Source organism: Heliangelus exortis, chromosome 5, assembly GCF_036169615.1.
Source record: "Heliangelus exortis chromosome 5, bHelExo1.hap1, whole genome shotgun sequence".
Classification (NCBI taxonomy): domain Eukaryota; kingdom Metazoa; phylum Chordata; class Aves; order Apodiformes; family Trochilidae; genus Heliangelus; species Heliangelus exortis.
The window spans coordinates 20,511,922-20,526,191 of NC_092426.1; the positions used below are offsets into that span (position 1 = coordinate 20,511,922).

Genomic DNA, 14,270 nt, shown 5'->3' on the forward strand with positions numbered 1-14,270 from the left:
TTATGACCAACTTAGATTCAAGCTATCTGTGCAAATCTCTGTGCATTGGTTGGGCACTGAGACCATTGCTTGGATGTTGGAACACAACCTATCATAGTTTTTTTCCTTACCTGACCTGTCTCTTTTTACACTAAGAATGAGTTTTGCTGCTCCACAACAGTTACTGAAAAATAGCAGTTGCAAGGAAGAAATGTTTTTTAGATTATCTTAGTACAAGTGTATGAGAGTCCAGCACTGCCTGATTTTGAACTGCAATGGAAGAAGCTGTGGGTCCTCAGATATCACTGCCAGCAGTTGCACTGAACTTGGCTTCCCTTTCTTCCCTTTATCCCTGGGGAAATTGGAGTGTGGAACAAAGAAATAAAAAGTAGAAGACCATTTACTAATCCCCATGGGTACAAGTTCCTCTCTTCTCCAAAACTTTCTCTGTCCAAATGTATATTATGAAGAAAATTAAAATACTTCAGTGTTTCATCATCATCTAATCTTATATTTAGGAATCTGAGTTAAAGTACCCAATTAAAACTTGAAAGAACAGCATCTCCCACCCATTTAGATACTATATGCACAAATAGAGTCCCAAACCTGATACAGCCTGCTATTTGCTACTGAAAGTGAGCTCCTGGCTATTTCAGTAACTAATTGAAAAACACAATTAAAAAGAGTTGCTAAACCCACCAGCACAGCACACCACCCCTAGCCATGTCACTCTACATCTTTAGATCTCTGTGAGATAGATCTACCTCATCCTCTGGATCTTAGTTCCTTGTTCACATGTCAATATTCATCCTTTCTCTACTCACTTGCATACATTTATTCATTAGAGCATTCCAAACATTTCCCACTCTGGTTCATTCCTCCTAATAACTACTGGTATTCACTGGAAGTGTCCTTACCTACAAATCAATTTCCTTAGCATATTCCATCTGAGAAACAGCAAAATGGGCAACACAGCACCAGTGGGAAACCATGACATCAGTTATTAGGGAAGCCATGAGTTATTAATGGGATGAAAAGCAAACAGAGTAAATTTTCTCCAAAAACACACTGTAAGAAAGAAGGGGAGCATTTGCTGCCCATGCTATACCAAGAGAAGTGAAATAAAATTCCACAGCCCTTTGGTTTTATTTTTCTGTCAAAATTTTGTGGAAATAAAGTCTTCTCTTTCAGAATATAGTAGAAGTAATTCTGCAGTGAAAATTAACAACATCCCACCTACTCATATGCTAAGGGAGGAAAGAAAGGATTGGTGGTTGTATAGCCTGTCTTGCTAATCACTACTTTTAAGAGCTGTACTGTGACAGACTTATCTTACAAATCAGTGACAACTCAACCCACAGATGAAAAAGAAACTAGCAGAAATCCTTTTGTTTCTACTAGTTAACACCACCATCATTCTACAGAAAACCCAAGGCATTAATTAGATGGTTTCATAAAGCGGGTCTGTCACAACAGCATGGATGTGTTTCTTATTTCTGTGCATTCATTCAAATATGAGCTAGGAAAGGTAATCGGTATATTCCCAACTCTCAGCCAGTCTTGTAAAAAAAAACCAAAAACTATATGCTTTGGAAGTATTTTGGCAATATCTGCAGCTTCTAGGTAATTCCCTGAAGTATATAAATAGCAAGAAGAGAAGGTACGCTGTAACAAAATGTGAACCAATCCTTCAACTATATTTGAGCTATAACCATTGATTCTACTCCATTTATTTCTATGAAGTTGCTTTTTCACTATGGGATCTCTTCATCATATATTGTTGCTGAACAACTGTCTTAGAACAACACACTTTTCCTGTTCTTTCATTTGGCTTGTGACCAAATGTACGGTCAACTGTAGTAGTTTTAGTTCCTGAGTACTATATTAATCAGATTTTGAAAATAATCTTCCACGTGACTTTCAAGAATCCTTTTTGGCAGGACAAAGGGCATGGCTAAATACACAAAGCTATACCATGCTTTTAAAAAAATAGTACATACTGATATTACTCAGGGTACTTTCTAAGAAATGTATGCCTGCCTGTCTTTGAAGAAGGCAGGTAGCAATTTACTACAGCTGTTTTTACTTCTTCTTATCTTTTATTACAGAAAAGGGTGTCATTTTTGGTCACTTAAAATCAAACAAATATTTCAATTATTTCTTGATCAAGATTAAAAAAAAAATCAGAGGAAATGTTAATAAGTCTTGAAATTCTAGGAAAGTGCTAGACCATCCCTACCCCACTGTTTTATAATCTGGGCTAAATCTTAATTTCCAATGTTCACAACAGAACAGAACTGTGTAAATGTATCTAAAACACCAGTCGAGATTTTGCTGCAAGTCCCAAATGATTGTTCAGATCCACAAATTAAAGGCAGTGTAAACTCAACTCTTGTAGAAATGAATCAGCTAACTCAGGCCTTCTGTAAACTATTAGAAGAAATAAAAGACAGTGTGCTGTCTGGGACAGCAGAACACAGAGAATAGTGGCCAAAGTAACTACTTGAGAAAACAACTATATAAAAATAGGTTATCCAAAGAAGGAATACAAGCTGTGATTTGAGAAATCATGTGACACATGAACTTGTGACACACAAGTTTGCCACACACATCCAATCAAATCCCTCCCTCTGGAGTCATGAAAGACTCATCTCCATTTGAAGCCAACACTGGTTACTAAGTTAAATGCTCCAATATAACTGGTGGTAACTTGAACAAGGGAGAGCATACACTAGCTTATGGATGATCTGTTTTACAAATACAGTGTTCTTTGTTACTGTAATTGTACTTAGCAGAAATACAAGGCTGAGCTTATTTCCATCATGAGTACTTGTCAGAACCTGACTGGAAAAATAATATTACAGTAAAATCACAATCTGGTTTTGGATGGTACTGGATGGTACTGAAATCCTGGCTCACTACAGCACTTTCAAAAGTGTAGCACAACTATCTTCTGCAGAAAATTAATGAAACAATGGAAATATAGAATTATATGTTTTAGATTATATGAGCTCTATATGTAACTTGAGCGTCCTGAGCACTGCATCAATAAGTAGATTTCAAACACACCACACCACTACCCCACCTAGCACTCAGTTAAAACTTGAATATTTTTAATTCTTTTCCCATAAACAAGATTAGCTATAATTTATATGCTTCTGTCTAGGTAGCTACTACAATACATGCCAAAGATTCTGTATTTTAGTGTGCACTAATTCTTTCTATACTACATACTTGCGAAGTATTTAGTGGTCATTTGGTATCATTGAATTAATCCCTGTGCAACCTACATGAACAGTAGTTTGCATGAATATTTTCTATCCCATGTTTGGAATCTTGCTTTCAAACTCTTCTTCTTTTCTTTGCCCAAATCACATTACCATTTAATCATCACAGAAGAATTTTGACTTTGAATAAGTAAATGCCATTTTGTGAATTTCACTGCAGCAATGCAACTGTAGCATCTTGCTCAACAGGCCAGTGATGCAGGTGAAAGGATTCCACTCTGAAAGATGTTTCAGGCTGGGGGCTTTGGTCTCTTTAAATAAAAATAGTTGAGGAAGAAGCAGAGAAGGAGGGATGAGAGCCAGACAGTGTAATTCTCAGCGGTACTAATGGGCCAATGAAATCAGTCTTTGAAGCAGAGACTCATCAAAAGCTCTTTTTTCATTAGAGCTCTGCTGTCTTGGGATGAAAATGTCACCAGTGACTTGTAAGAAGCAAAAACTAAATTAAAGGCCAATTTCTTTCCCCCCCAAATTATTATCTATGAGTGTAAAAGAAAGTACCTAGGCAAGACCAAGGGAGAGACAATTTTATTTGTCTTAGCTGACAGTGAAAGTCTAATTAGACTGACAAATCTTCTGTTCTATTTTCCTTTGTGACATACACTGTAAGAAAGAATTTAGCCTGGAGCTGAACGTTATGGAAAGACATTAATCAACATTATTGGACTCTCAGAAGAAAAGAGTTAGAAGGCTGGAAAGCCTAATGGTTAAAATAAAAGGCTGAGAACCTTATTCTGAGCTAAGGCAATGGGCTGAAGTGTCCATATGGATAATGGGCAGATTCCCTCAACTATTTTTAGAGGGAATGTTCTGCATATTGTATACCATACAATATCATTCTATGGTTCTGATATCATAGCTGAAAATACCCACAAGTAACTTATTCCTGTCACCTCCAAGGTTCCTTCCAACCTTCCTTCCAACCATTCCATGATTATTTTCATCTCAAGAAGCTGAGGCAAGAACTGGATGTGTAATAGAACACAGTTTCTGGTTCTTCATGGAAAGCATAACCAGAAATCCATCTGTCCTTCCAGGAGGATTTTGATATTTTTCACAGAAAACCGTCTGTGATTTTGGTCTTGGGACCCCAGCCATCCCTGTCACAGGGCAAACATATCAGGGGCCTGTCCTAGATCAGTGGACTCGGGGCCTCCAGAAGCTTAACTGGAACAGCTGTCCCTATGGACACACAAGCTGGAATCCTGTCTTGGATCCACTGAACTGAATGCATTGTGAACAGAAGACTTGTGTATCACCATGCATGCTTTTCTAGACTAGCTTTACTAAATAACTTTTAAAGATATCTTTACACAAATAGTTTGAAAACTGAATGACCTAGCTGAGAACTGGACAGAACACTCTGAAGGAGAGCATATAGAGACTCCTAAAAAGATCTGAGCACTGACTCACTAAATAAATTTTCATCATATAGGCAGCTGACATGGAAAGAGAAGACAAGAGAATGAGTGCCACTTTAACTTGCTTTCACAGAAGTCTACCAAACCCAGAAATCCCTGAACTATGCTTTAATCTGCAAAGCTGTTCTTTCAGTCAGGAAGTAGGAATACATGGGATTCCCAGGACCTGTAACAGTTGCTAATGAAGTACCCCTGCAAGAAACACAGCAGCCTTGCAGGAATACGACATGACTGTCATCCATTAGCAGCTTGCACAGCAAGCTACTGTACCTCATGCGAAAGCTATCGGCTTCTCTTTGAGGTCTTCATAGGGCAACATAAAAACTCAGAAGTCCCAGAGAGGATATCATTATCACAGGAGAGTCTGGCGTGTGCCCTCAGACTGGCAGCAGGAATTCAGTACAACACATGTCAGTTCTGAACAGACTGAACTTAAATCCAGAAAAAGCCACGTGCAAGAAAATCAAATGAGTATTTCTACTCCAGGGCAGGAGTGCATGAGCACTATTTGCAACTCACTGAAACAAACACAAATCAAAACTCCTTTTTCTCCTCCTTTTTTATTTAACAGAAAGAGGTCAGCTCCTTTCTTACTTTAAGAACTCTCTGAAGGATATTTCAATCACAGAAACTTTCCTGTCATTAATAAGGATACAGTCATACAATTCAACCATTTCTCACTCTAATCACTGATCTGAGTTCTGCTGCCTTGAAGAAATATTATACATTTTAAAATAAAATGAAGATGTAGACATTTTAAATACTAATATGATTGCCACCAGGTATCTCCAGTAATATTTTTCTCTCAATTCCCTTTGTCTTGGTTGTTTGTCTAAGACTGTATCCCATATCTAGGATCTTCATAAATTGAAAAGCATGTCATTGGTCTGTGCACATACTGTGTATTTTTAAAGCATTTCAGTTCCCCAGCTATTACAGTCTAGCTGAGCTCTAAAATACTTCTGGCAGTACTCAGACCACCTAACTGGAGGAGGTAGTTTGGTATACATTACAAACAGAAGAAATCGGTACAGTTATCATTCTCTTCTGTAGTTCCTTAGCAAGTGATGTGTAAATATTTCAACTGTACTGAAATTCCCCAGGATTTTTTATCACATTGGTATTACAGACTTGGTATTCTGCGTAAGTTTCATACACAACTTTTAAAAGAAGTTTTAATTACTTACATGTGAAAATGAGTAACATGAATAGCACATGTGCTTTTAATACAGTAAGAACAATAATTTTTATCCCAATTCTTGCCGTTCTGCATTGGATGCTTTACTTTTACCTGTATCGTGCTTGGTATTTTTACAAAGGGACAGAAATCTTCTGTGTTCAATAATGTACATGTGCAGAAAATGAAGTACATTTTGAACTGAAGAAGTCTACACTCTAAGTATAAAACAAGATACCACACATGGGTACAGGAAAAAGGGTAATAAACTAAAACTCAATATTGATTAGCTTGATAAACAGCTGCCTTAGACCACTATCAGCCTAAGCTCTGACAAGTTTTTGGCACACATCATGATGAAAGGAGGACTTTGATGGGATTAGAAAAACAACTTGCTGTTGTCTTGGTGGTACCAGGAAGTAGAAAGATTCTTATGATCAAATCTAAAAAGTGAGAAAAAAAATGCCTGAATTGTGCTGATCATAATGGATAGAAATCTCCGAAAGGCCTTGAAAGTGAAGAAAAAATAGCTATTTCTGAGAAAAGGAGAGAAGAGGAGAGGAGGAGAGAGGAGAATAGAGGAAAGTAAAAGCTGTAGCAAAGTAATAACTAACTATATTTGTACAGCTCATTGCCTTAGGTGGCTATATTTTACATTCCCTAAAGAACAAGCTTGTTCTATTAGACTTTTCCAATACTTAGATCTAAAATTGTAATCAGGTTTGGCAATGGGGATGTGAAAGACAAGTGAGATAAAATAACCATCAAGTATCTGAAAACCACAGCTGGACATACTGCCCAAACGGAAAAAGACAATTTCTTCTCACTTTCACCACACAAATAATGCAACTTAAGCTGACAGTATCAAGTTCTACCAAGAGTAAGGAAGAAAGGCAAGCCATCTGTGCTGTGACAGCAATAAAATGACCTGGTATTGAAATGCAGAAAGTTCTAATGGAGGTACATACTGAACTTTATCTTTCTCTGAGTGGGTAGCATGAAGTGTCAAAGAGTTATTGCTTTAATATCAGCTGAGATGAGGCCATTTGTTGTGGTGCATGTGTATCCAGGAAATCACTCCTCTAACCATGTTTTTAGAAGCACTTTGACACTTTATTAAATCTTCTTGATGCTCTTTCAGCAAACAGTGGTCTCTACAGGCTGAGTGAACTGTCATGTAGTTTAGGCAGGAAGCTTTCTGGAAGAGTTACTCTTCAAGTAGCCAGGGTCATTTCCAGCTTGACCGAGCCCACAAAGGTCCAGTGATACTCTCTGTTACATATACAGCTAAACACAGTTCTGCTGCCTTTATACATTATAGAAAGCCTCAAATTAACTAACAAGAGCAGCATCAGGACCACAGACTATTCTTCTGGAAATGTAATCATACAAAGATTTTCTCTAAAATTAGAGCTAGCCACTGAGGAGAAGAAACTGTAACTCAGAGTTTATGACAAACAGTGACCAAACCTGGAGTAATTTCCCCTCATTTAGCTGAGATTTTATAAATCATCTACTGAGTGTTTGAGGCTAATAACTCAATTAATCCCAGTCCTGCTGCCAGATGGATTTACAGAGTACCAAAGGGGGCACTGTTAAACCTTGGCTTGAAATTAATTACGCTAATACCTGTAAATTCCACTGTAGCCAGAGATACCTTGAAGAATTACAGAATGATTGTGGTTGGAAGGGACCTCTGGAGGCCATCAGATCCAGCCACCTTGCTCAAGCAGTGTCACTCACAGCCTGCTTCCTAGGACTGTGTGCAGATGGCTTTTTAATATTTACAAGCATGGACACACTCCACAACCTCTCGGGCAACCTGTGCCAGTGCTTGGTCACCCTCACACTAAAGAAGTGGAAACTCCCATTTTTCAGTTTGTATCTATTGCCTCAGGCACAACTGTCATCTTTACACCCTCCCTTCAGGTATTTGAAGACATTGTGAATATCCCCTCTGAGTCTGTTTTTCTCCAAACTGAACAGTGACAACTCTCTCAGCCTTTTCTCATAGGAGAGATGCCCCAGTCCTTTGAGCATCTTAGAGGCCTTTTGCTGGACTCCTATAGCTCCACCTCTTTTGTACTGAGGAGCCCAGAACTGGGCACAAAACTCCAGGTATGGGCCTGACCTACTATACAATTAAGAGGATTGTTTTCTTGTCCTAAGTGACCAGTACTAGATAAAATAGAACAAAAATGGTCATATAAGTGCGAACACAATCAATAACTGATTAAACCTTCTGAAGGAATTAGAAAGCAAGCATGCAAGTAGTTTGAATACAGATTTCAAAGTCCTCGATTTCAGTAAGGTCTTCTGTCCTAAGCATCTGAAATTCTTTCATGGAAGTAGATGGAATAATTATTTTTTTTTTCCCAACCAGACAATTTAACTCTCTCTGAAGGTTTAATAAAGGCAGACTGATAAACAGTCACAATGTGCACAGTAGGTCAGTGTCTCAGCCAGTGTGTGCTGGTGTCAATAAAAGCATGTTGATTTTTACAGGATGAGATGGTGATGTAAATGAAGATTTTAAAATAAGTACTTCATCCTAGCTGATAACATGATACTACACTACTGAAATAAATGATTTTCAAAATATGAATCACTATTCAGATTGCTTATTTACATGATTGTTTTCTTTGAACAGACAAGGACAGCCAATTTAAGGTGTTTACTTTTAATCAGTAGCATTTTCTGCTAGTCACACAAGTGATTCCAAAATCACCGCAGTTTTAGGATAGAAACATTTATATTGGCATAATTCAGCCAGAACTTTGGAAATTACTTTTTTTTTTTTTTTTTTTTTTTTTAATATATAGCCATGATTTTTACCAGAGGCTATACCTACACTTTGCAAGAAACTGATCTCGAGAGCATGCCTTTAAAATTTTCTACAGGAAGGCTATAAAAGAAAAACAAAAAATAGCTCTACCTGGAAGTCATGCTCCTCTGCTTTTCTCCCCATTACAAACTTCACAGTTGCAGCAGTACATTCTGTCAGAATAATAAATAACCATATACCTAACTCCCATTAAGCTTTGTAACTCTCTAAGGAATATATTTCCCCACATATGAAACTGTAGAAACATAGCTAAAATCATGTTCTTATTCACGTTGGGGCAATCTTACTTACATAAACAGGATTACACTAGAATGGGAGCCAAAGCTGTCCCCATTATCATGTACATGTGCCACAATAATTCATCCAGTGTTTGTACACTAACATAGAGGGAGAATATTTTGTGGTGATTTACCCTACAAAATATTATTAAAATAAAGGAGTTACATAGCATGATTCAGACAACCTGGCTCCTGTGAACTTCAAGTGCAGTGAAGCAAAAGACTGGCTAAGAGTCAAGGAAATGCAGAAGGCAGATTGACTCACCTGGATGCTGGGTGGCGAACGATTTTTTCGGGTTGTAGTCGTGGCCATTGTAGTTGTGGTTTCCATGACCGTAGTAGACATTTCTGGTGGTACAGAGGTCGTGGGTGTTGTTCCCAAGATGGAAGGGACTTCCCCAACAAGTCGGACGCTGCCGTTGATTTTAATGTTGGGGTTGTTCTCTGCTGCCATGTTCAGCACTTTCAAGCCATTGTAATAGAGACCGGAGAGTTGGCCTTGGAAGAGACGCCCTCTGTCCTTTCCTCCTATGGCAATTTGGGCCTGGGTGTTGAAGATCGTTAGCTGTCGTCCTAATGAAGGGGGGTGAAAAACATTATTGCCAGACATTTCCTTCACTTTGCATCTTATGTTGAGTGTTGGCCAGAAATAACAGACAGCAAAGAAGCAGACTCATTCTTGGCAGTGTTTATGATGACTGTAGAAATACAGTATGGAAATATACTGTCTACAGCTCAATTATGAGAAAGATTAGCCTGAAAGCAAGAACAGCTAAAACTGAAGCTCATACTTCAGCATCTGCTCACACATCAAAACTCTGGAGTAGCTTTGACTCAATTAGAAATTTGAACCTACTCTGTTACAGTTGGACCCATTTTAAACTATAAATAAGGCTTCAATATATGTCTGGTTTTATTGCTACCAATTCAGACTGCAGTACCTTTCAAGCTTCAGTTTATAAATAAACCTTCTATTTCAACTGGTCAAAGGATAGCGTTAACTTGCAAAGCCACTTTTAGTAATGCAAAAGTTTTAAGGGGGATCTTGAGGACAGCAAAACATCAGAAAAAAAAATTTATGGTGCTACAAGAATTGTATAGGGATCCTAAGACAGTCATGATCTTCCACTTGTAAATTTTGTGTTGTGAAGGCTCACAAATCTAAAGCCAAGAAACAACAAATGCACAAAATTGCGATGTCTCTGAAAGAGCAAAATTCTTGAAATAGTGAAAATAACATAGTTCTTCAGATGGTTACTCCTCCCTTATAGACAGTGAAATTCAAATGCTGGGTGGTTAAGTGGTTTACTCAAGGTCACTCTTGAGTGTTAGAAGTGGTCTGAAGCCATATGTAATTAAAAACATACTTCTTAAAAATAAATCCAGTAACAATTGCCAATCCACCTAGTTTTGTAGGACACTTAAATCACATTCAGCAGGGACTGCTCTCTAAACACTGCTTATGTCCCAGGCTGCACAAGGTTAACCATTTTAGGAAAGAATTTGTTTAATGCAGTGCAAAGTCAGTACCTATAACTTCACTGCTCCTCATAAGATTAGGGGCATGCCACCTGGAATCTGTTGAATTAACAACCAGATTGGACAGAGCTCAGGAGGGTTATCAATGCAGCATCAAGTCGACCATCATTCAGATATCTACAGTGTTTCCTATTTTTATGAAGTTTGCAACATATGTCCCCATCCCATTCCCTCTTCCCAGTTCTCACTCACTACTTCTGTTCTCTAGTCCGCCCTCATGACAGGTGCTATGCCACCATGTAGCAAAGCACAGCCTATAACACACTGCTCATTCTTTCACAGCCAGTGGTTAGAGTAGATTAAAATATGAGGGGGAGCTCACCAATTTTGGTGGTCGTCGTGACGGGTCTCGAAGTCAAGTGGTGATGCGGTGTTGCATCATCTTATGGTGACAGGATGGACCATGGGGAAGAGAATGGGGACAAGAGAAGAAATGTATCTGAAAGGAGTTCCTGTCCCCAGAGATAGCCCTAGCTAACTAAGCAAAAGTGTTTAGAGAAGTGTAAGGTACGGACACGTGGAGGTGGGCTGCATATCCCTTGTGCTTCTCACCCACAGATTTGTAAATGAAACAGAAGGACTTGATCAGGGTGGAGTAACTGCATTGATGAAGACATGAGAAATAAAAATGGAGGGTATCCTTCCCCTGGGAAGTATTGAAACACCTGATGCGATATGCTGCATCTCAGGAGGTTTTAAACTTACCAGAGGCAACATACCTGTATTAAAACATCGACACACATGCACTGAAGTCACACATCATCAACACGTAAAAACAGAGCCTTTCCTCTTCTTTATGGGGAAAATAAGATCCAGTAACAATATCCTGCCCTCTCAGAACAGCTCCTGTCTGAGCTAAAGGAATTGGCATTGTACACTGCAGAAAGCCAAACCTATCATATGCCACGTACTCTGAGAATTTGCTTTTATTCTCTGTTCTGTTGTGCTGATTTTTTAATGGATATGCTGCTAGTTCTTTACTAAACCATTTTATCTTCTCCTTACATGTTGCCTCCATCTAGCACTTTGTTTCTTTCCTTACTGTCCCTGTCCCTATGTACTCAGACATCTCATCTGCTGCTGTTCCCTCCTTTCCACCTCACTCATGATAGAGTGTGAAAAGTTGACACTGTTATATATTGATATATCTGAAAGGTAGAGGTGAGACGAGTAAAGAACAGTTATTTCATTAATATTGAGATGTTATCCCTGAAACTGGAGGGAGGGTACTGACCTTTCAAATATTTCCATTTCCACTCCTTTCCCTCCTTGAAACAACTTGTGTGGGTGATGAAAGAAAAAGTGTACACCGAAGAAGAATTCCCTCTCTAGTAAAAAAAGAAATCTTATTGCGTATTTTGAGATCTTGCTTGTTTGTTAAGTGGCCCTCTAGCCCAGGATTCGTGCACTGCATTACATGGGAAACTCTGGAGAAAGCACTGGTATTGTGTTTGCTAAAAGAAAAATCACTTAATAGAATCATCTACAACTTGGCATTCCTCATTCTTCACTCTGTGATAGTGTCCATGAGCATGAATAAAGACAACAGGGAAATGCATATGGAATGAGAGTAAACTGCTGTGAGAATATACACTTAATTCTTCCACCGCAGGTCTTACCTAATCATTCTTTTGAAGACTTGGTTCAGAAGCCCATTCTTCCCCTAAGTAAAATTTATTTGGCCACTGAATTTTATTGAAGAACTGTTTACATTAGTAAACTCTACTGGATGTGTAAGGGTTGCAGACTTAGCTCCTTTTCAGCAGATAACTCTTCCTACTGCTATTTTAGAGTCATCTATCAGAAAAGTTATGAATATATTTTAAGTTTCTGAGGTGTTTTGTAAATATTATGAATAGTTCAAGCTGTCATTTGTTTGCTCTCTCATTGACTTCTTCATTTGAAACACTGAATACCAATTAAAAATATCTCAGAGAAATCTTAGTGAAGTGTAACTGTTCCATGACATGAAGAGAGATTTTGGGCTTGATTTTGCAAATCCTAATACACACCAATAATTCTTGCTTCAAAAGTACAGCACTCGCATCAGTGAGACTTCACATGTATGTAATAGAGTTTTGAAGAATTTAGGACTTCCAGGATCAGTTCTTTTGGTGAGATGCGTCTGGGTCTTCATTAACTGTTCCAATTGCATAATAGGTAACATCTGTGCCTTAGCAGACACCTTGTATTCTGCTAGGGAAATCTGCTGGTTTAATGACTATTTAAATTGTACAACTTAGGACTGATATTTCTTTTTTTACTCACATGCATAATCTCAGTGAAGCTACAAGATTGTAAATACAAGCTCCTGTTAAAAATATTTTAAGCTACCTTATAAAAAAAACAAACAAAAAAACCCAAAACAAAATACAGTAATGAAGCTACTTCAGAAAGATGTGTTATATTTGCTTTCCAAGAATTAATTATTTCATTATTATGAATAATTTAACAGACCAAATCTATGGTATTAAAAAATGTCAAGTTGAAAGTACTTCATCCTACCTCACTCCAGGCAAGAACTAACATAGGCAAGGCAGATAGTCTATATGCTGTCTCTTTGTGGAATCTAGTTCTCCATCCATCAGTTCATCTTGTTCCATTTTGATAGCAAGCTACCCTTTCACTCATCATCTTTATAGAGTCTTGTGACAGAGGGTTTCCAAGTTACAGTAATTGTTGGATAGATGACCAGAGGGATGAGCAGGTTGGTGAACAGCTCGGTAAATTATTAATTCTCATTATTTTTTAATTTGAGTGGTACCTACATTGCTGAAAATGTCTATCTGCTTTGGAACAAAGGAAAAAAGCTCTATTGTCTCAGATGTTACACTGCACAATATCATTCCTTTACCCAAAGCATGAAGACTGAATTTCTTTTCTCCTTAGTAGAACCACAGGTCTATGCTCCTAGCCTAAAATCATGCAGTGCCTTGAGAATGCCTGAACACTCAAATATAGTCTCTTTTAGACCCTATTTCATGTTTGATTGAATTTTAACAGAGTATCAATATCCACAAAAGGTAGACTTCAGTTCAAAACTTCAGGATGGCTTACAGATGAAAGTGCTTTAGCATGCTTTAAGCTCAAACTTGGAGAAGCAGTGACATAAAATAAAAGATTTAGTGGAAAAACAAAATGGAAAAAAAGAAAAAAAAATAAAAACACAAAATAAAACAAAGGTGGGTTTCTCAAGCACATGAATTGCATCAAGGAATTAGACATGCATCTGTTTTAACAAAATTGAAGCAATCATTGTCCTTAGTGTTAAAGGGACTTTAGCAATAAAAACTTGTAAAAATTATCCTCTTTTTAGTGCTAAGCTTTATTTATTTATTTTATTTTGATCTTGTAAGTTATTAGGGCAACCCATTGAGTCTCGATGAGCACTTTCTATATATATTTATGTTAAAATTTAGTTACAACTTAGCTGAATTAACTGTTCCATAAAACTATGGTGGTCCAAAAATATTATTGGTTTAGTTATGCTGATATTTTTTCTCTTTTTCACAATTATTTGAACTTTAATTACAAACATTAGTAGCATAAACCTGAAAAGTGGGCAACACTGTCAGCTCTCATTGAAGTAAACAGGAACTGAGTGTTCACAACACTTTGCAGGATCAAACCCTTCACATAAAAAAATTTATATCCTTAGCATCCTTATCCTTGACATTTCTTAGCCACATCCTTCAGGACCTTCATTCCTACTGATTGAATCAATTTGTTAATTCAGCTGAGTAC

The 14,270-nt window shown here is 37.7% G+C and overlaps 1 protein-coding gene across 17 annotated transcripts in view; it reads right to left on the bottom strand.

Moving 5' to 3' along the window:
• The window catches only part of NRXN3 (neurexin 3), a 942,831-nt gene that overhangs the window by 99,376 nt on the left and 829,185 nt on the right, over window positions 1–14,270 (bottom strand). For 11 of the 17 annotated variants that reach the window (XM_071745869.1, XM_071745868.1, XM_071745870.1 and 8 more), the window contains one exon: window positions 9,253–9,560. In XM_071745869.1, coding sequence (XP_071601970.1) covers window positions 9,253–9,560 — 308 coding nt within the window. Of the gene's footprint in view, window positions 1–9,252; window positions 9,561–10,848; window positions 10,909–14,270 lie in introns of all 17 variants that reach the window. The other 6 variants (XR_011726274.1, XM_071745857.1, XM_071745859.1 and 3 more) reach the window with 1 other exon arrangement.